The sequence below is a fragment of the Spodoptera frugiperda genome, chromosome 13 (genome assembly GCF_023101765.2).
Source record: "Spodoptera frugiperda isolate SF20-4 chromosome 13, AGI-APGP_CSIRO_Sfru_2.0, whole genome shotgun sequence".
Classification (NCBI taxonomy): domain Eukaryota; kingdom Metazoa; phylum Arthropoda; class Insecta; order Lepidoptera; family Noctuidae; genus Spodoptera; species Spodoptera frugiperda.
This window is the reverse complement of record NC_064224.1, coordinates 1,432,726-1,455,545: the sequence shown is the minus strand read 5'-3', so window position 1 is coordinate 1,455,545 and position 22,820 is coordinate 1,432,726. Positions and strand designations below refer to the sequence as shown.

The following is a 22,820-nucleotide window of genomic DNA, read 5'->3' as shown; positions in this document are numbered from 1 at the left end:
TAAATGCTATAGTAGGTACTCAATTTCTTATACATTTCACAGAACTGGTTTTATCTTAGCCAGCTTGCAATATTTCTAAATGTAGTGGTTGTACTTAAAAATATTTTTGTACCCCGCTTGTGTAACATTTCTGTCGACATATTTGCTGATTGAGAGACAGGGTGGGAGAGATTGCCTGTAGTGAAGCGGCCGAAGTGCCAGTGCCTATGTACAACCATAAAATAGGAGCTATAGGAGGGTAAAGACAGTATTGTAAATTAAAACACCAATATGTTATTTATTTATATTTATTTCAATAATTGTATTGTATCAGACACTATGTACATGCTCTGCATAGTCATGTAGACAATTTTAAGTATTCTGATGTTGACTGGAATGAAGAAAATTAATTTTCTACAAATACATATACGAAAATTTCCCGTGAAACTGGGATTACGCCGGGCGTTACATGGGTAATAAATATAAATACTAGATTATAAAATACTCCAGCTTATACCTATAGACCGCAGGGATCGTGTAATCATTACTAATGTTAATTTGAATTATAAGTAGAATAACAAAAACTGCATTTTTCTAGCTATCCGAACGGTGCCCGTTGATGAATACCCGCAACTTACTGTGAATTTTGCTACGACAAATGCATTTTTTATAAATGGCCTTATATTTAATTTACCCCGCGATTCCGGCGATCGCTTCCGAGGCGAAGTACTTTACATCAACATCAGGATCTACATTTAGTTTCTCAAGCACGGGCTTCACTTGCGGCTGGATCACCGCGGGGTCTAGGAAGGGCGCCATCTTTTGCAGAGTCTTGGCGACGTTGAACCTAACGTTGGCGACGTTGTCGTCGGCCATGGACAGCACGGTGGGCAGCAGCACCCTGGTGGTGATGTCCTTGCCGCAGACCTCGGACAGCACGTTGATGCAGAACAAGTAAGTCATTCTGTGCAGGTAGTTCTGTTCACGGGACATGGCCAGTACCTTGGGGATAACGTTGGTCTCTGCCCACTGAGATCCGTATTGTTCTACTAATTTCTTGAGGTTAAGTGTGGCGGCCTCGCGGATGGCGTACACGTGGTCGATGAGCCAGGACATGCAGAGTCCGGTCAGTTTCTCGTCGAAGAACTCCTGCCCGAGCTGGCCGGCGAGGAGTGGCATGTGTTCGATGATGGCGAGGCGGACGCGCCATTTTGTGTCTTCAGCCAACTCCACGATGGCGGGGAGAAGGGATTGCACCAGCTGCTGGATGCCGATGACTTCGTTAACGCACTCGAGGTTGGAGATGATGTTCAGCCTGACCTCGGGGCACTCGTCCTTCAGTTGTGTGAGGAACAGGGGCAGGAGGTGCTCGATGGTGTTCTGTCGCCCGACGATGGGGCTGAGGCCCATGATAACGGATGCCAGTGCGGACTTGACGTGCTGGTTGGCGTCACAGACCAGGTCCTTGATTTGTGGCAGGATCATGGTCATGATGATGTGCTCCTGGTGCGCCTTGTCCAGGTTCATGCAGAAGTCCTTTACCTGTAGGAACAGAAATTAACTTTAGTATGTTTAGGAGTAGAGACGACAAAGAGAATGTAGTTTAGGAAGGTCCTCCACTCCACTCTGTGACTGGCAGTGGTTGGATACAATACACTGAAGACAGAGTTTAGTGGTCAATCTCCAAAACGGGCGTATTCGTGTGATCACTCTGGCGCTTTTCAGATATACGCCCGAATACTGAAATGCTACTTAATTTTAAGTTGTACTTAAATATCGTGCTATCTCTGTAATTTTATAAAGAATTGATAGGGACAGAACTAGTTTTGAGAGCGTCTTAAAATTGAGTAGCGTTTGAGTATTCGGACAATAGATATTTAATGGTAATTAAATGAATATTATTGGAAATAATGATATTCAAATAGTATTTTTTGTTATTTTCAATGAGAAAGTAAGTTTTAAAGCAATACACTGTAATGAAATATATCCTCACCTTGCCAGCGGCAGCGGCGCGTACTTCGGCCTCAGTGTCCTTGAGCAGACCTTGGAAGATCTGCGCCAGGTCGGAGCGAGCCAGCTCAGGTCCTACTGCCTGCTGCAGCTCTACAAACCTGTAGCAAAATACATATTATAATATTATAGATATAATTAAGATCAGAAAGAAAAAGAACACAATTTTTCAGAATATTATCTATTGTCTAATGTCTTTGTAGTTTATCTTTGTTCAGTTTAGTTTAGATGTCTAAAACTACTATGTATTTTTAACATGTTAGGGATCATGGCATTGGTGACTGGTATTTAATGGAGAATTTTCCTTCAAATAGTTTTCTGTCAGCAGTCAAAGGCTTAAATATTATAGTTGTCAGACTCAATATTCACAGAATTGTCATTATAAAAGAACCTTAGACAGATTTGGACAAAGTTCATAAACTAACATTTCCAAAACAATGTAAGACAGGCCTTAAATTAGATTTTATTTCTTTTAAGGTATTTTTAGGTTGTATAGTTTAGTTATAGTTATAACTACTATTTATGTAGTTAATATGATTTATCTACGAATTAGTATAGTTTGTGATATCAGAAAAGAAACTAGTACATACTTATCAGCGACCATGTAGCGCACCCTCCAGGAGGTGTCCCCGGCGCGGGCGCGGACGGTCGGCATCACGAGCTGCTCCATGTCCTCCGGCGGCAGCAGGGCTGCTACCGCCGCGCACGCCTCCGCCGCCAGCAGACGGACTGAGTCTTGTTCATCCTGAATAAGAATATTTAAGTTATTGGTTAATACTAATTAAGTTGAAACTATTGTTTGGTTTGTTGAACGTGCTAAGGGCGTTAATCTTTAGAACTATTGGTTTAATTTGAAAATATTGAATTTTTGTGTCGGATAGTTTATTAATTGAGCTTATAAAATATTAAGCTAAGATCACAAGCCAAACACTGGAGGAAATGTTGTATGAGTAGCTACGAGACTTGAAAATGGATTAACTATATGGTTAGCACAGTGACTGTGCGACCGGCTGATTTGCAACGTACTCGAGGTTCCGATTCCCGCACGGAACAATTCTTTGAGTCATCCACAAATTATTGTTCTGGGTCTGTGTGTGATGCGCACGTATAATCGTATGTTAGTAACCACACCCACAACAAAAAGTGTAGTATAACAGTAAATAGTAGAAATAAATGCTTTTCCAACATACCTGAGCTAGTGTAACGAACATAGGAATCAGGTCGCTCTTGACGTACTCCACTTCCACGACCCTGGCGAACTCTCCGAGCTTGTAGGCGGCGGCGCGGCGCACCATGGGCGTGTCATCCTGGCACAGCGAGCGGAAGTGCTGGCGGAGCTCGGCCTTCACCGGCGCTGACACGCGGGGGTAGCATACACTGGAACGGAAGACAAACGAACATATAATTTCATGTAGATAAATGATATTTATTTCTATAAATAGATTATAAAATAACACTTTTACACGTCAATATTTCAAATAGCTATATGAGGCCGGCATTTCCTATCCGACTACTCTGAGAAGAAATGCCGAAACAAACTCAGAGGTCATAGTCTCTTTTAAAGTCCAGACAATGAAATAGAGGATAATGTGAGAGAACCGTGCAAGTTGATTCTGTAGTGGTCTTTAGAGGAAAGAACCACAGCAGTTTGAGCGGACCTGTTCAGATGGCAGTACGCATGTGTCAGTTTACAATCAGCTCAGCTAACGGCTGTTGCTGAATGATCCGACGAACAATATCAACCAAAAGAACATTTGGGTAGTAGAACAAGGAAAATTTATGTTTGATGACTGGTGATGATGGTTTCTTTCAAAGATGTGTCTTCACTTCACATTTATTCATTTACATCGACCAACCAAACAGATTGATGGAACTATGGATGGTTTGAATAATTCTAGACAGTTAACTATTTTAAAGGATTTTCGCCTTTATTACCAGTTAGCAAAAGGGAGTTTTCACATTTAATGGCACTATACACTATAGACCAGATGGTGAGAGCTAATTAACTATTTAAAAACACTGTTTTATTTAGATAAAAATGATGTTAAGATTTATAAAACGTAAATAGATATTTATTTATTTTATACTTTATTGCACGCATACATAAAACACATTTACATTGTAATAGTAATTTGAGGTAAGGTACACTAAAAAAAAAACACACCACTCTTAACCATGTTCACTTATTTAAAACATAAAACTACACATAAGTATTTGAGTACCATTGCAAGAATGCCATCAGGTCAGATAGGACTTAAAGCAATCTAGATTGTGACTGCAACATAAAAGAATTCAGGATCACTATGACAACAAAATGTTTATTACCTAAAGAGATAATGGTGTGTGTAAACACTGATATCAAATTTGTAAAATTATTTTGAGCTGTGCTAAGCTTTTATGATTACTTATTTTTCCCAGTTAGATTGGGGTTAGCCCAGTGGGGTATGTGATACAGGTACAGATATGTGAACATCTTTAGTTGTTATAACAACTACTGTAGTCTGTCCTATAACAAATATTATGTTTAAATTATGTCAGAGGTTTCCCCATACGGTATTTCAGATGGCCTAAAGGGCTTTTCCACCAGAAATGTGCTATCCAAGGTTGCTGTGGATGTGTTTAGCTTCCACCAAATTATTGGTACACATAGCATAGCATTGGTGGAAACAGAGTCAGTAAAGCTATGTTTTTTAAATTGAAAGATGCATACTATGGATGGCTGCACTACTATCATGCTTAGATCTTGGTCTGCAAGCTTCATAAATGAATGAAGGTTGAATATCAGTGCCCCTTACTATTTAACTTTATGGGGAAATAAATAATATTGATTTTCTATATTGCTGTAGGGAAAACACAATGTGGAGTAAAACTTAGTTTTGAGGATAAAGTGACATTAGAAAACTAGTAACTAATTGGAATACATAACTATATTTTTGCCAAATAGTGCTAATTTATAATTTATACTATGTACTATACAAATACATAAAGCTGCAAGGATATTTAGCAATGTTTCCTTTACTGAAATTCTGACAGACAACATTAAATTCAATGTACAAGGTTAGAATGCAATGTTATATGTAAATTAATGTTATTGTGTCTCCTTGACCATAACAGAATTGCAATATTTCACACTTGAGACATACTTGTTGAATTAAATATTATCAATCACACCTTATTTTTATTATAATTATTTTATCCCTAAGTTCGAATTGCAGACATGATGTGACTAATTTAATAAAGTAGTATAGTACTTAACATTGTATAAAGTAACTAGCTACTGCCGCATGGTTTTACTCGTTCTGCTCGGCTTCAATTGGTCGTAGCGTGATATTTTATAGTATATCAACTAGATAAATAGTAAGACTATCCAACTCAAAAATATTTTTTCACATCGGACCAGTAGTAATGGACATAAACACATTCAAATAAACTCTTCAGCTTTATATAATAGTAAGTATATAAGATTACCTGAACAAGCCACAAGCAGAGGCACGGGATGTGAACCAATCACCTCCTGCAAGGCGCTGGACCAGTGGTACGAAGTGTTGCTCCAAAGCTTGTGGGGTGTGGTGGGCGGCTACAGCACGGAGTGAAGCTACTGCCTTGTCACGGACTACGGTCTCTTCGACGGTCGCCAGTGACTCTAGAGGCGGGAGCAGGCAGTGGGCGAACTCACCACCACCGACCAGGTTGATGAAGTTTCCTGAAACCATATAATAATATTAATTTAACTTGATGAACACTTGACTATTGATAAAAGAGGCACAATAAAAAATATAAGTAAATAGACGTCGCAGCAGGCCCAGAATGAGATGGCAGGTCAAACTTGACACCTACAATAGGGATTGGCCACAGAAATCTCTGCACAGAGAGGAGTGGAAGTCCTTAGCTTGCAGCTTGGGATGACCACGGCTAAAAATAAATAAATAGCTATATAAAAGAAAATTGAAACTAAAAGTACCTACTAATAGAAAATAGATACATAATAATTATTGTTATAAGCCAGATGATAGACAATGTAAATTGAATAGGAAGTATAATAACAACATGAGTGCTCTCCTCTCTCTTGTATACAAATTCTAATGCTACTTTAACCTCTTGCCCCTTGCTACTGTTTCAGTCATTTCAGTATTTTGCTTGTGGAGCTACAAACTATTGTCAATTCTTGCATTCATTGTGTGAGCTTGTATTGTTTTCTATTTGTCTATTTCAGATAACAATAGTATTTAAGTACCATTGTATCTTGTGAGAAAAATAAATATGAAAATTGAAGATATTAAGATACATTTTCATCAAACATAGAGTGAATCATAGGAGAGAAGATAAAACAATTAATCATTGTTTTTAGAAGAATTGAGGTTTTTTTAATACAGTTTGTAAATAATACAAGTCAGCATTATTTAGCATTCAAATAACTAGTGGACTAGCTTTTTACCAATGGCTTTGCCTGCTCTGAACAGTTTATGTTCTTATTCATACTACCAACAAATGCCATGTTTGTAGAACCATGTAGAGATTTGTTAACCTTTTAAGCATCCAGTTAAATATCAATTACCACACAACACATGTAGCAGGGACACCTAAATATGTGTTGCATATATGCACTATGCAGTTAATGGGATAATAATAGGTTTAACCCATGGTGTCAGAATGCATATCTATGTGAGACGACAATGAGTTTTCTATTGTGTCTCCTATATGGACAGATGAGACACTACAAGCATTTATAAAATTAGGTGTGATTATAATAGTCAATATTATTTCTTTTGAAATGACAAGATATGTTTGTGGACAGTAGTATCTAACAGGTTGCAGCTACTGAGAGTTGCGGGAATCAATTGGGGTAGTGTGGCCATAGAAAGGCCAGAATGGAGAAGATTGGAGGAGGCCTTTGCCACCTGGCAAACGGATACACTGAGTGGAGGAAGAACATATTGATATAGGTTAAGATAATCTGTTTTATGTCTGAATAAAAAGGCTATAAATAAGTATCTAACAGGTTGCAGCTACTGAGACTACTTTTTTTTCATACATTACTTTCGTACCCACAGGCATAGTGTCACATAATGTTAAATAATGTAGTGACTACATGCCATTCTTAATGATAGTATGAAAAATAGGTTGTCATGTCTCATACTGATTTTATGCAAGTAAAACCTTATATGTTGACATGCATACTTTAGTATCACTTTTAGCTATCTAGACATCAATGGTTGTTACTGTCCATAAACATGTTAATAAATGGTGATCAGCGTCAGCTCAGTAGTTGTATAAGGGCTGATATTGCATTATAATAATACTTAGTTACCCACACAGACTAATTACAATTATTACAAGTCAGAGAGTATTCTCAGCAACAAAGCAAATAAGGTTTAATCATCTAATAAACTACGACATAATTATTAACTGGAAACTATTTTTAACTGACTTTTATCATCTTGTTCTGTATATTAGAAATCAATGTTGGAATATTAAAATGTTAATTAGTTAAGTTATTAGCTATAGTAGAGCAAAGACAATAGACTAAGTCGATAGATTTACGGGATAAACATGTTTATCTACGTATTAAGACCTTGCCATGTCTCCTTACGAATTCATTAGTTAACTATAACCAAAGTCTCAAGAATTTGGGTTCAAAAAGCTTTGTTTACAACAAAATCGTGCGAAAATAACAATAATCAGACTATCTAAACATAGAAAAGTCGTTAATAAATAGTCTTTTAACGCTAAAATCAACAATTGTGATGTACTTACCTAGTTGTTCGGCGAGAGCGAGTAAAACTTCATCTTCGTCGTAAATGGTCTCCGTGAGGAAGGGGATCAGCTCCGACCTGGTCCTCTCTACACCCAGCGCCAGCGCGATGGTGGATAACTTCTTGATAGAGTTCAAACGGAGCTGTACATCCTCGTTTTTCAATTCGTCAATGAGCACCGCAATAGGATACAGTGACTCATCTGTCCCAGAGTCGCTCGCTGCCATTTTTATGTTTGTTGTGCTGCTTCGATTTCAAATTACACGAACTGTTCAAGATTTTCAACAGATTTATGAAGTTATTGCGAGTATTATCAAAAAAACGAACGCTATTGAACTCAAATGCAGCAAAATGGCAGCTTGTGTTTTTTTTTTAAATTTCAAGTCCTTGTTCCGTTCTTCACAACTGCGCAAAGGAAGCTAACTTATACAGCCAAAGCAAACATTTGATATTACTTTTTGTTATTTATGTAATTATAATATTTTAAAATTAATGAAATAAAATAATTTATAATTGTTGGTATTAAATATAAAATTATCAATTATTATAAAATATATCAAGCTACTAGCAATACGATTGTAGCGCCATCTAGTTTGTCTCAGGTTCTAAGTTAACAGATGGTTTTTAACACGAACGAATAGGTATGTAATTTCACAAGGGGAGTTCTTTACATGAATGGGGATAAAAGTTAAATTACCTTCTGAAAGTTGTATTATTTTTAAAACTTTAGATATTAGTTTATCACAATTTTACGTTGTGTTTCTTATAATAAGTACTTCCATTCAACTATCACTTTCCTGATACGCATTCAAACATTTTGCTTTATCAATTGTTCTAGGCGTCAAGTTGTATAACTTACTGTTACCTATCAATGTACATAAGTACACTACACATTACACTATAATTATACCTACATATTTGTAATATAACATTAAAATAAATAAAAAAATGGAAATAACAAACTTGAGGCAGGCAATCAGTTTTATCTAGTTGATCGAAATTGATTTACCTTTGAACAAATTTGAATTAAAGGACTGATGGCCGCTGGACCAGGAAGGTGACTGAGTGGCGACCGCGGACTGGAAGACGTAACGTGGGCAGACCTCCCACTAGGTGGACAGACGACATCGTCAGAGTGGCGGGGAGGCTTGTCGTTCTACGTGGAGGACTAAGGGGGAGGCTTTTGTTCAGCAGTGGACGTCTCTCGGCTGATGATGTTGATGATGAAGTTTGAATTTAGTATTCAGGCACAAGGACGTTAGAAAACGTTGTTAGATATAAGACCTCCATATAAATCCACATTAAATCCTTTTTTTTTCAAATTTAAAATCGCTTCTTTTTATTCATAAAATATACGTATTTGAATGACATTTGACAATTTTGTTGTTTTTGCCCAATAGATTATCATGTGGGCTATAAGTTTTAATTTTTTATAGTTGTTTACTATGAATTTGTTATTATATAGCCTATAAATGCTATGGGAAGCGATGAAAATAGCGTCCATACGTCCATCGCGCATATTGTGCTATGCTGCGTGGCCGGGCGGGGGATCAGCAACCTGCAGGGTAAATCTTTCACCCACCCAGGAATGCATGCCAACTTCTTCATACATGGAATACTGGGAATCTTCCACTTCCAAAGTAAGTTACAAGAAGTACAAACAAGTTTGTCAACTATCATAGGTAGATAGGCTTCTTAAATAAATAATGTTGAGAGTTATATGCGTGAAACTGAAGACAACTAGGTACCTGTGCTATGAAAGCAAGAGTAGGTACTGACTACGCTGTTCGAACTTCGGCACGAATGGGCCGGCTCGACCGGACTGATACCACGCCACCACGGCCTCATAGAAAAACCACATGAAATAAGGCGTTTGAGTGAAGTTACGCGAACGCCTACTTATTAGCTCAAATCGTTAGGGGTAGTGAGTAATACTTAAGTAAAGTGAATTTTAAACTCAACATTTTAATTTAAAGAATTGCAGTACCTACTTGACAAACCACATAACACAATATCTTAACATGCTTATGATGCTATGCTAGTTATAAATATGTTACGTAGTAGTTTTAAGTCTGCCCTGCCACCTGCCTCACAAGGAGCATGTCCAAAAATTGCATGCCTGTTGATTCACTAGCATGCCCGAAACGATAATGCTAATTTTGAGCAACATTTCGACACACATGGGCACATATTTGGGCTATTAAAAATATAAGCGAGCTGTCATAAGTCATTTTATCTGATCCCTCACTCTCACTTATGCCACTTGTCAGGGATAGCCACATTCTTTTGTCGTTACATTTCACACGTTTGTAATGGCCTAACCAAATAGGCTAAGTACTTAGCCACACTAGCAAATGCTCAAGTGAAGCATATTTTCGTCCTTGAAATGAGCATGTGTAACACCACCTTAATACTGTTGATTTCTACAGGGTGTCCCTGAAATCGACGTCCAACAGGCACCAGATGATCGGCAAGGTTCCAAATGTTATCAGAAAAATATAAAAAAAATTCTAAGTCCTACAGTTTTTAAATTACAGTGACTTATGTGTTATCCACGAAAAAGTACACCCTGTGCCAGTCTTTTGACTCTTGTTGCTACAAATCTTAATTTTTTCGTTTGCAGTCTTCCTTACATTATCCTGAATAGTGCTCCAGTAATATGGAATCATAAATTCTTAGCCAACTGCTTTAGATTGGAAAACATTGTTAGTTTTAGAGGAACCAAATACTCTGAATAAAATTTTCACCTTACTTTAAGTGACTGTACTGAATAAATTATGTATGGCGCTAGTACTGGCAAATTTCACCACAGTTGGCGCATTTAATAAGGATTATAAAATGGTATAGCACTTTGCACATTATTTCTTAAATTCGACACAAAAAAAGATTTTTCAACGAAACTCCTTTTCGATGAATTTATTTGAACTTACTAAAAATTACGTACGGAATACGTAATAACCTTGTATGCACTAGACAGCACTTTACACGCTATTTCTTATCATCATGTTGAAAATCAGCGAGGATCTCTTAAGTCTTCTGTCGAATTTAAGAAATAATGTGCAAAGTGCTATACCATTTTATAATCCTTATTAAATGCGCCAACTTTGGTGAAATTTGCCACTACATAATTTATTCAGTACAGTCACTTAAGGTAATGTGAAAATTGTATTCAGAGTATTTCGTTCCTCTAAAACTAACAATGTTTTCCAATCTAAAGCAGTTGGCTAAGAATTTATGATTCCATATTACTGGAGCACTATTCAGGATAATGTAAGGGAGACTGCAAACGAAAAAATTAAGATTTGTAGCAACAAGAGTCAAAAGACAGGCACAGGGTGTACTTTTTCGTGGATAACACATAAGTCACTGTAATTTAAAAACTGTAGGACTTAGAATTTTTTTTATATTTTTCTGATAACCGTTGGAACCTTGCTGATCATCTAGTGCCCGTTGGACGTCGACTTCAGGGACACCCTGTATAAAGGGTAGCACTCTTTGGCATTGTCATTTAGCTACCCATTTGCTACTGAGACACCTTCACCTCGTACATGACTCATTAATTAACAATCTTATCAACAAATTTTCGCCCACTTCCAGGCAACTTACTCGACAACGACTTTAAAGCAGCCTACCTCATCAGCTTATCCGCGACCCGCTACCTGGCTCTACCCTGTTTGAACGCAGACCTTCGGAGGAGCGACCAGGCGATAGCATCTCTACACTTACTGTCAGGAGTGATCCCCTTCGCACTGGCTTTAGCTGGACAGGACAATGTGGTCTTAGGAAACCTGGTGATTGCCGGCAATATAATCTCCCTGTGCCACTATTCAATGCAAAATAATCGTGAGTGGGGGTGGTATACCGCAGCCGCTAGTGTAGTAGCTTACTTTCTGAGCCCAGCGACCAAACAGAAAGTTCTTTATCCTCTGACATTGGGTCTCATGGAGTATTGTGCGTACAGAGTGTTCTGCATTCATTTTCAACCACCACCACCACCGCAAGGCAGACGTTGATTTTTGATTGGTCTTTGAAATATATTCTTTTTTTACTACAGTAAGAGTTTTATTTTATACTAGCTACTTCCGTGCGATTTCACCCGCTCTGCTTGGCTCCTATTGGTGATAGCGTGATGTTTTGTAGCCTATAGCCTTCCTCGATAAATGCACTATTCAACACAAAAAGAATTATTCAAATCGGACCAGTAGTTCCGGAGATTAGCGCGTTCAAACAAACAAACAAACTCTTCAGCTTTATAATATTAGTATAGATTAGTATAGATAGTGTAGATGAGGGTTTCTGATTTTCCGTGTATCTATATACGAGATGATGTTAAAGGGTTTTGGAATAGCGCAGTCTGGGTTTGTGGCAAGCTATTCTATTTAATATTTAACTCGTTATTTTACTAGCGAAATTGGGTGGTAATGCAATGTCTTTAATAAAAAGTGTAATGATAAATCTACACTCGGCGTAAACATAATGTATTTTTTTTACGCTAACTAGATTTATCATTATAACTATACCCGTTGTTGCGTCTTATAAGAAGCTACAAATATGTGGGCGGCGCTCTGATTGGCCGGCTCGAAATACCAACCAATCAGCGCCTAACGCGTTCTCGTTTGGATTACTTTAAACTTTAAGCAAACTGAGTGCCAAGCACGAATAACTATCGCATTCGTAATGTAAACGTATCGAGATGACGATACGTCATGAGACGTTAACGGAGTGTGGCAGCACGAAGCCTATTCTTTCAACTATCGAGAGCTCGCATCGAATTCGATAGTGACGTCATGCTAATGTAAACTAGAGAAGCAGCCAAGTGAACGATTTGAATGACTTGTTGAACATAAAGATTTCGTCTGAAAACTAAATTAAATTTTAAATATATTTCCACCTTTGTCTACACGTTTTATAAAATAATATTTATTAAATAAATATTAATTATGTGCAAAAAGTTCTTAAAGCGAGTTAAGAGAAATATAACGTGACATTATCTATGAAAAAAATAAGTACTTAGTTTCATAAATTTATAATTTTTTTTTATGATTTCCGAACGTCGTATTTGACATCACATTTGTCATGCCGGTTGTTTGTTTGTTATTTTATCTTATGTAAAATGTAAATAAGATAAAATTACAATTTTAACATGTTACATTTAAAATGAGGACGATTCAACTCCAATATGAGCTAATGGTGGAATTTATGCAAAAGTAAGTAAAGATTTCTAAATGTTTCTTTGATTAGCCCCTTTTTTTATGTGATGGACAATAGTTTAACGGAGATTTGTCTAAACCCTCCCCAGGGTGGTAGTTACTAGTGGTTTGCACCGGAGCGAAATCTGGCGTACCGGCGAAATTCACCAGTGATTTGCCGATCTCTGGAGATTCACTGGTGATAACCGGTGATGAAAACCATTAATTTCAAATCAAGTTTTTATTAATTGAAAAACAAAACAAAATAGATAATTGGACTTCAACGAACCCTGAACTCTTTGGAAAGCTAGTAGCAAGTGAATTGTGCCACATAAACTGCCAGGAACGCTTTGATTTGATGACCGAAATAAATAATATCATTCGAAAGAAGCAAATCAGTAAATAAATTATCTTAATTATGTATTAAATTAAAAACTGATGGTTAATAAATATTTCTATTATTTTAGTAGTATTAATATAGTATTGAAAAATAATATTTTTTACATAAAAATATTCCAGTTAGATATAATACAATCACCAGAGTTTAATCGGTTAACAACCGATTGATTTCAATTGAGTACTTTTACCGGTATATTACCGGTTATTCTCCGGTACTCACTGCTCCGGTGCAAACCCCTAGCAGTTACATTCAGGCTAAATGGAAGGAGCCATTCAGGCAGCAGCGGATACTTAAACAATATTTGTAATGTAATATTTGATGTATTATCTTTTTACAGATTGGAATATTTGTGGGACCAGTCCAATATTTCTGGGAGCAGTGGGCCTACTGTATTCCTACCACACCACTCACTGTTCCTCACGAAGCCTACCCTTCGCCAGCGCCTCCACCAACACCACCGATCCTCCATCCGAGGAAGATAGCTGGAATCCTCCACAAGTGAAAAAACCTAAAGCGAGTTTGATTAAAATGTGTATAGAGAATGACAAGAATGCTATGCTCGAGCATGAGAAAAGTTATTATTTTTTATTAGTTGATTATTTTTTATAACTTACTGTTAATTTTATATTTATTTGAATTTTTCTGTTTTTATGTTATTTTAAAATATTATCAAAATATTGTTAATGGCATTGTATTTATAATAATTATTCTAACTGTGTCAATACTGTGAATGTGGTGCATGTCTATAAATTGGCATAAGCACATGATCTTGTGTCTTCATCTTGTTTTTCATTAATGTCTTATAATAATAAATAAATAAATTATATATTATTGGGATTAAGATTAGGATAAAATAGTTTTTAAGTTAGTTAATTAATAATAAAAAAAAAAAATGTGTTTATTGACAAAAGTTATTATCATTAGTACAATAAGTTGCCGGGGCTTCCCAAAAAGTAATCCGAAGATAACTTGTGTTGGGATAAGCCTCGCTCTTCCTTGTTATACAATTGTTTCGCTAATTATAACTACGTTATTAGTTATATATGTATATACATTTTATTAACTATAAAAAGAGGATTTTGTACTAAAAAGTAATAAAACACTTGAAATAACTATGGAGTCTATTTATTCTGTCCACCAAAATGTTTTTTATAGTAGTAGTTTTCTTTACTTATTTCCTATTACTGTGGATTACATCCTTCGGCATGAATGGGCTAGCTCGACCGGAGTGATACCACGGCCTCACAGATAACCGACGTGAAACAGCGCTTGCGTTGTTTTGTTGTGTGAGTGAGGTTATCGGAGGCCCAATTTCCCCCTTCCTAATGTTCCCAATCCCCGATTCCCCAACAACCCTTAAACGTATTCGTTGTTGTTGGTACAATCGTTGTTAACGATCTTAAGTACTTGTTGTAGGTACTTTGTTGGTACAACGACGGTCTTGGCATTTTATAAAAATCACTGCAAGCACTCACTGACTTCACAATATAATAATTTTTGTATTATTACAAATTTCGATACCTTTCTCACCGACAAATTCTCAGTGACAAATGTGTCGAGTCGTTTCGATAGCCAGCTTTCGAAATTTACGTTACCGTACGTCAAATGCTCGTTCGTGCTTCCAATTTGTGTCAAAATGTTCTAGGTTTCGATACCAATACGATACGATTACTATACGATAGTTATCAAAAACATTCGTGCTTGCGATATTTAGTTCCTTTTACGCACGGTAGGGGCGCTGTTCAAATCCCATAGAAAATTCTTTCGATTGCGATACGAATACTTTCTCGATAGTTTTCGTGCTTAGCACACTGGTATTATAGAGCTGCGAACAACGTAACAAGTTACCGGCGTTCCGGTTCAAAGGAGGAGCAGAAACGGGGTGGTTTTTAGTCAGTAAGAGTCTGACACTCCCTCTCGCCTAACCCAAGGCGGGAGAATTCATTGGATGATTTTCTCCTCTAAAAAAAGGTAGTGTTGAAGTAAGGTCGCAATGAATCCACGCAGTACGGTAAATCCATTTAGATACTTACTTATTATAATTTTCAAATTTATCATTGAATTATGTTGTTCCTTTGTTTCGTTAAAGTATCTTAACTTGTCCTCGAGTCTTTTGTGTTTCAAGTAATTTGTTTAATTTTATAAATGAGTAGAAGAATAGTTTTATTTTAAAATTGATTTGGTAATAAACAAGAATAAGTAAGGTGTTGTAAAATTGTCTACCACGGCTTTAATGGGAGGTAGTGTTTGAAGATTACAATAGTAAATCTAAATTATTGATTACGCTATATGTAAAAAATGATTTTCTGTTTTCCTGTTTTTCTCATAATATTCCATTTACACTATTGATTTTTTTTGAATTTCCCTTGCTATAAACCTAACGGCATCCGAGACTTTTCCAACGAATGCAAAACCTTGGTAATCGGTTTGTGCGTTCTAGGGTCAGGAAGGAAAACCAGACTTAATTTTATATAATAGAAGATTGTGAGCATTTTTTTTCTCTCTCACAGTCTAACAGTCTCTGTCTCTCAATTCCTATTTTAACCATTAACCAGGGGTTGGGAACCACTGCTCAACAAATGTACCTATAAATTAATTTCATCAATCTTTTTCCTTTATGGGAACAAGAAAAAAAAAGCAATTCCTTTGTCTCCAGCGTAACAAACCGTGGTTTACTCAGAGGAAGTCTAATGCTCGCATGCTGGCTGCGTGCCCTGCTGAGCTGATCGCATTACGTTTATATAAAGTACTTGTAATGGTATTGTGTTTGTTTATATCTGTTTGTTGCTTATATATGTATATAGGTTCGGATTCTAACAAAGGGTTTTGGTTTTGAAGAGCCTGTGGTCTTTATTCCTGAATGTGTTTGTGAGAGATGAATTTATGGCATCTTAGATTTTGCTAGTGGTTTTACCTCTTCTACTGGGCCTAAAAGTGGCCCTTCTTAAGGTGGAAAAACATCCAATAACTTCACTTTTAATCCTCGCCATAGGCGAGGCGGGAGGGAGTGTCAGACTCTTACTCAAAGTGGCCTACGTGTTAATCTCATTTAGTTAGACAGTGTAAACAGAAATGTACTACTTTACGTCCATGTGTTTTATGAGTTTTTGTAGTTTTTTTTTAAGTCTAGCGGTTGGAGTTTTTTGCCGGAGTCTGTGTTTTCTGATGGGTATAACTTGGGTGTCTTCAAGGCCCGAGTGAATAGGTTGCCACTGCTGGCTGGGCAAAGTCCTCTTCTTTTCTCATAAGAATTTCTTCTTAAGTTATATAACATTTTTTTCTATGGTTACTTTATATAACTTCAAACCGATACGACCTTCAAACCTTTAAGAAAAAAGCGTACTCTTTTTTAAAAGGCCGGCAACGCACCTATGATGCGAGTGTCCATGTGCGGCAGTGATTGCTTATAATCGGGTGACCCGTCAGCTCGTTTGCCGTATAAACCATGAGAAAAAAAATATGGATTAACGATTTCAGCATTAGGTATAACCTTCAAAGATTAGAACTATGTATAAATAAATAATGAGCGAATATAACAGGCTAAGATTAGATTGCTTTGACCGGGGAGAACAATCATAGTATTTCATCTCTTTGATGCTTATTAAAATAAATACTCTATTCATTGAGAGATATGGCCCAATATCAATTGATATCGGATTTAGATTCCACACATGTGCTGCCACGTGTAAAAAGTTATTGATTTGATTCATATTTTTAAAATAGTCTTTAAATAAATAGCTCGTAGGTCTACTTTTTGTTACAGTTCTTCGAATATGTATAATTTTAAGTTATTATTGGATTGTAATTAGTTATTTAATACCTATGTACCTTTGTTTCTGATTAGCGGTTGGAATTGATAATAAAATTGAATTGTTTCCTTATCGGCTCTACACACCTTACGATTTAACTGTGCAGTTTTACCTGTACAGCCTAAGTTTGACAGGCAGGCAGTACAGTTAAAACTGCACAGTTATATTTTACGATTTAACTGTACAATCCGACTGCACATTTAAAACTGCACAGTGAAATTGTAAGGTCTGTTGCATGCATAAGTTCAAAGCAAAATGAATGTTCTTCATGATTTTATTATAATTTTCCTGAGGTATCCTAAATTAATTAATAATTACGGCGTGTCGCGGAATGCTGCTTACGAATATAAGCCTCTACATGGCTTGAAACTAGTCGACTTCCTTGTCATGTTACATGAGTAAGTCGATAACATAATTATTGATTTTCATGACATACTTAGAAGAAAATTAACACTATTTCACTTTTTATATAACAGTTACAATTCTTAACTTAAACAATTAAAGACCAAAAAGGTTTACTAAGAACCCGCATAACAATTACATAGTCTATACCGACCAAGTGCCGACGACCTGACGATATAATTATAATCTAACACAATTTAGTAAAATATCAGTATCAACGCAGTGTTGAAATTTTGAAATTGAAATTTATTCGAAAATTTGTACACAAAAAGAGTTACATACATTTCACGTTCAAGTAACATTTACCTTATAATAGTATAATCATAGCCTTAAGATAATCTATTACTACACTTATATTAAATTACAAATACAAATGGTGGTAATTTGGAATAAGAATGTAAAGTAGCGACCTGCCCGAACTAGGTTTATATTAACCTGTGTTTCAGACCATCACTTTACGACGCTTTTTAACTAGGACAATATTTGTTTATGTTAACCGGATATAAAAGTAATATATTAATAACTACGAGAATAAGCATAATTATACGTAAGAGGAGCCTATGTTAATATTACAAGTACTTGCACTACCTAAATAATGCAATCAATCCAAAATTTCTAGAAGTTTCTCTGTGTCTGTGTAATTGAGTGTTGCTAAATATTCTGATATTAAATAACTACATTTTTTGCAACTAACACTATAGAAGTCTAACAATTTGTTAAGTTTATTATATAGGAAAGGACCTAAAAAAACATAAAAGCGCCTAGCAAACGCATGTTTAGTTTGAGGCTTTGTGCAAACTAAGTCCTTCCTTCTCTTGTCAGAGGGTACTGGAACAAAAGGAAGTGCAGTGTGTTGGTGGAGAATTATATTAAGAATAAATAATTGCCGAACTGTTAGCACGTTACATACCTTATAAAGCTCATGTGTAGGAAATCTAAAGGGGCGAAATGTGGCAACCTTTAAAATTGCTCTTTGAGCACGCTCGAGAGGTAGTAGAGTTGATTTTGCAGCTCCACCCCAGGAGGTTATGCAATATGTAATAACAGATTGACACAATGCTAAATAAACCTGTCTAATTAGTTTATAGTCAGCTATGTTACGTAAACTTTTAAAAATATAAATTAATTTGCGCATTCTAGTACAGAGTAATTCGATATGTTTACGGAAATTTAAATTGGAGTCAATAGTGACACCTAGGTATTTCAATTGTTCAGCTTGAACTAATGTGGGGCAAGAACATGCAGTATCAGCGTTTGTGCTACAATTGTGCGCGTAAATGTTTATGTTGCTAAGCGCAGTATTTCTCATTGAGAATAAAATGTATTTTGTTTTATCGGGATTTAATGTTAGTAGATTATTCTGGAGCCAGTTAGTCACAATGTTAAAGCCCTTCTGAGCATGTTCATAAACCTCTTCTTTTGATTTAGCCGAGAACAATATTGCCGTGTCATCCGCATAAGACATTATGATACCATTATGGATTGACTGGCTGCAGAGGTCATTTATATAGATTAAGAATAAGGTAGGACCCAAAATACTGCCTTGAGGAATGCCAAAACCACTATTTTCAAGTTCAGTACTTGTTTGTTGGCCAATTTTAACACATTGAAGTCGATTGCTAAGATAATCTGAGAATAGTAGAAGTTGTGTTCCTCTTATCCCAATTGTTTCAAGCTTGTGCAATAGTAAAGAATTAGAAATAGTGTCGAAGGCTTTCGCGAGGTCTAGAAAGATCCCAATTGTGTGCATACCATTATCCAGATTGGTACTGATGTAATTAGTCAGTTTGTGTACTGCTTGTGCAGTTGATCTTTTGGGTCTAAAGCCAAATTGATTATTTGAAAGAAGTTTATTGTCTTCCAGATATTTTATTAACCTATTGTTAATTAATTTTTCTAAAATTTTTGAGAGACCTGACAGTACTGAGATGGGCCTGTAGTTATCCACACAGTTTTTATCTCCAGCCTTAAATACAGGTGTTACCACTGATTTTTTGAGCAATTTAGGAAAAATTCCTTCAGACAGACAGATCTGAAAAATGTGGGTTAGCGGAGGGGCAAGAAAGTATTTATATGTTTTTAGTATATTATTAGGAATGTTATCCCACCCAGTAGCACAATTATCCTTGAGCCCGTTAATTATTCCCATTACTTCATCGATGTCGGTATTTAGTAAAACAAAAGAATTCGACGTAGATTTTGACATTAGATTTTTTGTGGAATGTCCAACATACTTCAACGATTTTTCAGCAAGATTTTTGCCTATGTTAGCAAAAAAATTGTTTACTTTATTAGTTGCTTCGGACGGCGTTACATCAGTAGATAGTAAAACCAGCGGAGGTTCCGGATTTTTATATCTAAGTGTATTTCTTTTAATAAATTTCCACACCAGTTTACTGCTTTTTCCAGCCTTCTGTAATTCACTTCTGTCATATTGATTTTTTATTCTTTTTAAAAGATTATTACAGAAATTTCGATACCTTTTATAAGTGATAGAAAGTATTTCGTTCTCAGGTGCATGTTTTGATTTTTGGTGAAGTCTATCTCTGTGTCTTATACAACGAACTAGTCCTGGCGTGACCCATGGTTTAAGACAGCTATACTTTCTAGGCATCGTCTTAGTAATCGTATTTTGTCTAATTACATTTTGTAGCGAAATTATGAAATAACTTAAAGAAAAATTTACATCAGTTGAATTAAAAACTGGGTCAAAATTAATGCCTCGTATGTCAGATTCGAGTGTTGTCATATTGAACTTAGTGTAGCTACGCATGCAGTTTAATCTAGGTGAATTTATATGTAACGTTAGTAAAACAGCTTGGTGATCTGTAAGCGAGGAATTAATAACAAATGTTTTTGATGGATTTTTTGATTTAAGAATGATATGATCTAAGCATGAGCCGCTCTGATGCGTGGTATGATAGTGCGCTGGCAAAAGCCCATGAAATGAACAAATATTCAGATAACTATGAGCATGAGCATCGGTTTTGCCGGGGGCAATGTTTATATTCATATCACCCACAAGGATAATGTTTTTATAAGATGATAAGTATTTTAAGTTAGTATCTAGTGAACCTAAGAAACTGTCCAGATTTTGGGATGGGGGCCGATAAATAGCCATGACCACCGTATCAGGGTTAATTTTAATTATTAGACAATTACTATCCTGGGATACAGGTTCTTCCTTGGTTGTTTGTAAATTATTTTTTATATAAACTACAAGTCCATCGTTTTGGTTAATATTTCTCTCAGTTTTATATGAGTAATAACCGTCCAGTGTTGGTAAGTTGAGTTTCTGTTTGGATAACCAACATTCTGTTAAAACAATAACATCACTACTTATGTCAAGCCTTTGTAAGAGTACCTCAAAGCCATGCATGTTACGGTTTATGCTGCGAATATTTTGGGTGAGCAGGGTGAGCGTTTTGTTACTCGAAGGAAGAAGATGTTTGCAGTCTTCAACATCGCAAGTATTAGATTCAGACACAGAGAAACTATCCAGATCACAGATTAGTTGATTGCTCATACTAGTTGCAAACTAAGACTTAACTATAAATATAAAGTAAACTGCCTTTTTATGTGCCTACTAGCTATGTATTAGGTGGCGCTCTTAGACGCCTTCATAGTCAATAGAATTAATATAGTTCATCTCTGCATATTTACGTGCAGGGCAGGTTACATCCCCAGTAGGATGGTCACATTTCCTCTTATAGCGTTTGCACGTCGCACATGTAGGGGAAGAGCTGCTGTTGCATTCCTTGCCTGAGTGTCCAGGTTCTCCACAATGGTTGCATGTTGGGCTAGTTTCTCGGCAAAACTTGGCTGCGTGTCCAAACTGTTGGCAATTGAAGCACCTGGTCACGACAGTGAAATCTCTTACAGGACACGATGTCCAGTTAATAAAAATTCGGCCTTGACTTATTATAATTTTCCTGATACTGGCGGGAAGTTCCACGATGTAGTTACAGGAAGGGAGGCCTTTTTCCCCGATTTATGGCTCAATTTAACGGACTCATGGAAGGACTCACGAGTTATGTTCAGTGCCTTATCAGAAAGGTTTTGCTCATAAATGCAGTCAAAAACCTCCTTGTCCGTTAGTGCTACTGGGACACCAATAATTGCGACCCTCGGGCGTCTTTTTGATGGTTCTTCTACCGTCAGGCCTGAGGAAACTAACTTCTCCGATTTCTTCAGCTTTTCGATATCTCCTTTACTTTCAGTGCTAATGACAACACCGCCATTTCTTACTTTTTTCATTCCACGTACATGCAGCTTAAGTTGCTCGGGCGAGATAATTTTTTGTACAAGCGATTTGGTGTCATCACTTGTTTTAGTCTTATCGCAGGGATAAATAGCGACTGAGCTTAAATTTGCAGGACGGATGAAGTTTTCGGGACCTTTCTTTACCATGCTAGCGTACGAAGTAGTTTCAGTCGTATTTAATTTTGTTGCAACTACTTCTTTTAACTGCTCAAGTGTGTCCGCAACGTATTGCTGGTCCTGTAGGTGCTGGATGGTGTTGTAAGCCTTTACCGTTTTCTGTTTTAATGATTGATATAAAACGGCCATTTGAGAAGTCCCACTTGAAATCTTTCGGCAAAGGGTGGACACACGGAGCTTCTGGTCAGAGTTCATTTTCCCTTCACCTACAATAGTGCAAACTTCGTTAAGAATGCCATCTATAGATCCTAACCATTTTTGGATCTCAGACGTAGCAATGACTTCACTGGGTAGTTCGATCTCTGCTGATACTGGTGGATCCGGATCTCTTGGGGGTATAGGTGCAGTAGGCGTCGGTGGAGGACTTCGGCGTAGCAATTGGCTACGGCCAAACGGGCTCGAAATTGGGTTGGACATTCTACCCAATACACTTTGTCACTTCACTATAAGATATTTAGTACATCGTCCACATCAAAATTTGTAGAAACGTAAAACACGCGTGACACACTTAACTTTAACTGATGTCGCAAAAATGATATTTATTTGTCGCAATTGTTTATAGGTATTTCATTATTGCTATAATAAAATCAGACGTCTGCTTAGACTCGCGTCTCACCAACAAAATTCAGTGTGTTGCCATTCGCCATTCCTCGCCCATTAGACTGTAACCGATACTTTACGGAGCAAGACATATAATGTAGGTAGTACATAAGTATCTATCTACTAAGTTGTGAAAGCGATAATGATTTTCTAGCTAATTTCTTTTGACCCTAGAAAACTAGGTCTTGTCCAGCGTATGTTAAGGAAGAGCTATGAGAAGAAATTATACAATCTATTT

At 36.6% G+C, this 22,820-nt stretch overlaps 2 protein-coding genes, 1 long non-coding RNA gene and 1 pseudogene across 3 annotated transcripts; 2 read left to right on the top strand and 2 right to left on the bottom strand.

Moving 5' to 3' along the window:
* Window positions 1-271: 271 nt before the first annotated feature.
* On the bottom strand, window positions 272-8,127 carry LOC118270367 (serine/threonine-protein phosphatase PP2A 65 kDa regulatory subunit). Its single transcript, XM_035585937.2, has 6 exons — window positions 7,744-8,127; window positions 5,458-5,692; window positions 3,180-3,366; window positions 2,580-2,734; window positions 1,973-2,090; window positions 272-1,521 (listed from the first exon to the last, which is right to left on the bottom strand). The coding sequence occupies exons 1-6, from the start codon at window positions 7,967-7,969 to the stop codon at window positions 670-672; spliced, it is 1,773 nt and encodes a 590-aa protein (XP_035441830.1). The 5' UTR covers window positions 7,970-8,127; the 3' UTR covers window positions 272-669.
* Window positions 8,128-9,107: 980 nt separating this feature from the next.
* LOC118270534 (uncharacterized) lies at window positions 9,108-11,795 on the top strand. The gene is made up of 2 exons (XM_035586145.1): window positions 9,108-9,382; window positions 11,340-11,795. The coding sequence occupies exons 1-2, from the start codon at window positions 9,220-9,222 to the stop codon at window positions 11,753-11,755; spliced, it is 579 nt and encodes a 192-aa protein (XP_035442038.1). The 5' UTR covers window positions 9,108-9,219; the 3' UTR covers window positions 11,756-11,795.
* Window positions 11,796-12,382: 587 nt separating this feature from the next.
* Window positions 12,383-14,444, top strand: LOC126911338 (uncharacterized). The gene is made up of 2 exons (XR_007705855.1): window positions 12,383-12,949; window positions 13,669-14,444. It is a non-coding gene; the product is annotated as an uncharacterized LOC126911338 (long non-coding RNA).
* Window positions 14,445-17,767: 3,323 nt separating this feature from the next.
* LOC126911336 (uncharacterized) lies at window positions 17,768-22,600 on the bottom strand (annotated as a pseudogene).
* Between the last annotated feature and the right edge of the window lie 220 nt (window positions 22,601-22,820).

Coding starts and splice junctions, on each gene's coding strand:
- LOC118270534 (XM_035586145.1), top strand. CDS start 9,220: ATGGGAAGCGATGAAAATAGCGTCCATACGTCCATCGCGCATATTGTG. Junction 9,383..11,339: donor GGGAATCTTCCACTTCCAAA/GTAAGTTACAAG, acceptor GCCCACTTCCAG/GCAACTTACTCGACAACGAC.
- LOC118270367 (XM_035585937.2), bottom strand. CDS start 7,969: ATGGCAGCGAGCGACTCTGGGACAGATGAGTCACTGTATCCTATTGCG. Junction 5,693..7,743: donor CGCTCTCGCCGAACAACTAG/GTAAGTACATCA, acceptor ATATGGTTTCAG/GAAACTTCATCAACCTGGTC. Junction 2,735..3,179: donor TGTTCGTTACACTAGCTCAG/GTATGTTGGAAA, acceptor ATTCTTATTCAG/GATGAACAAGACTCAGTCCG.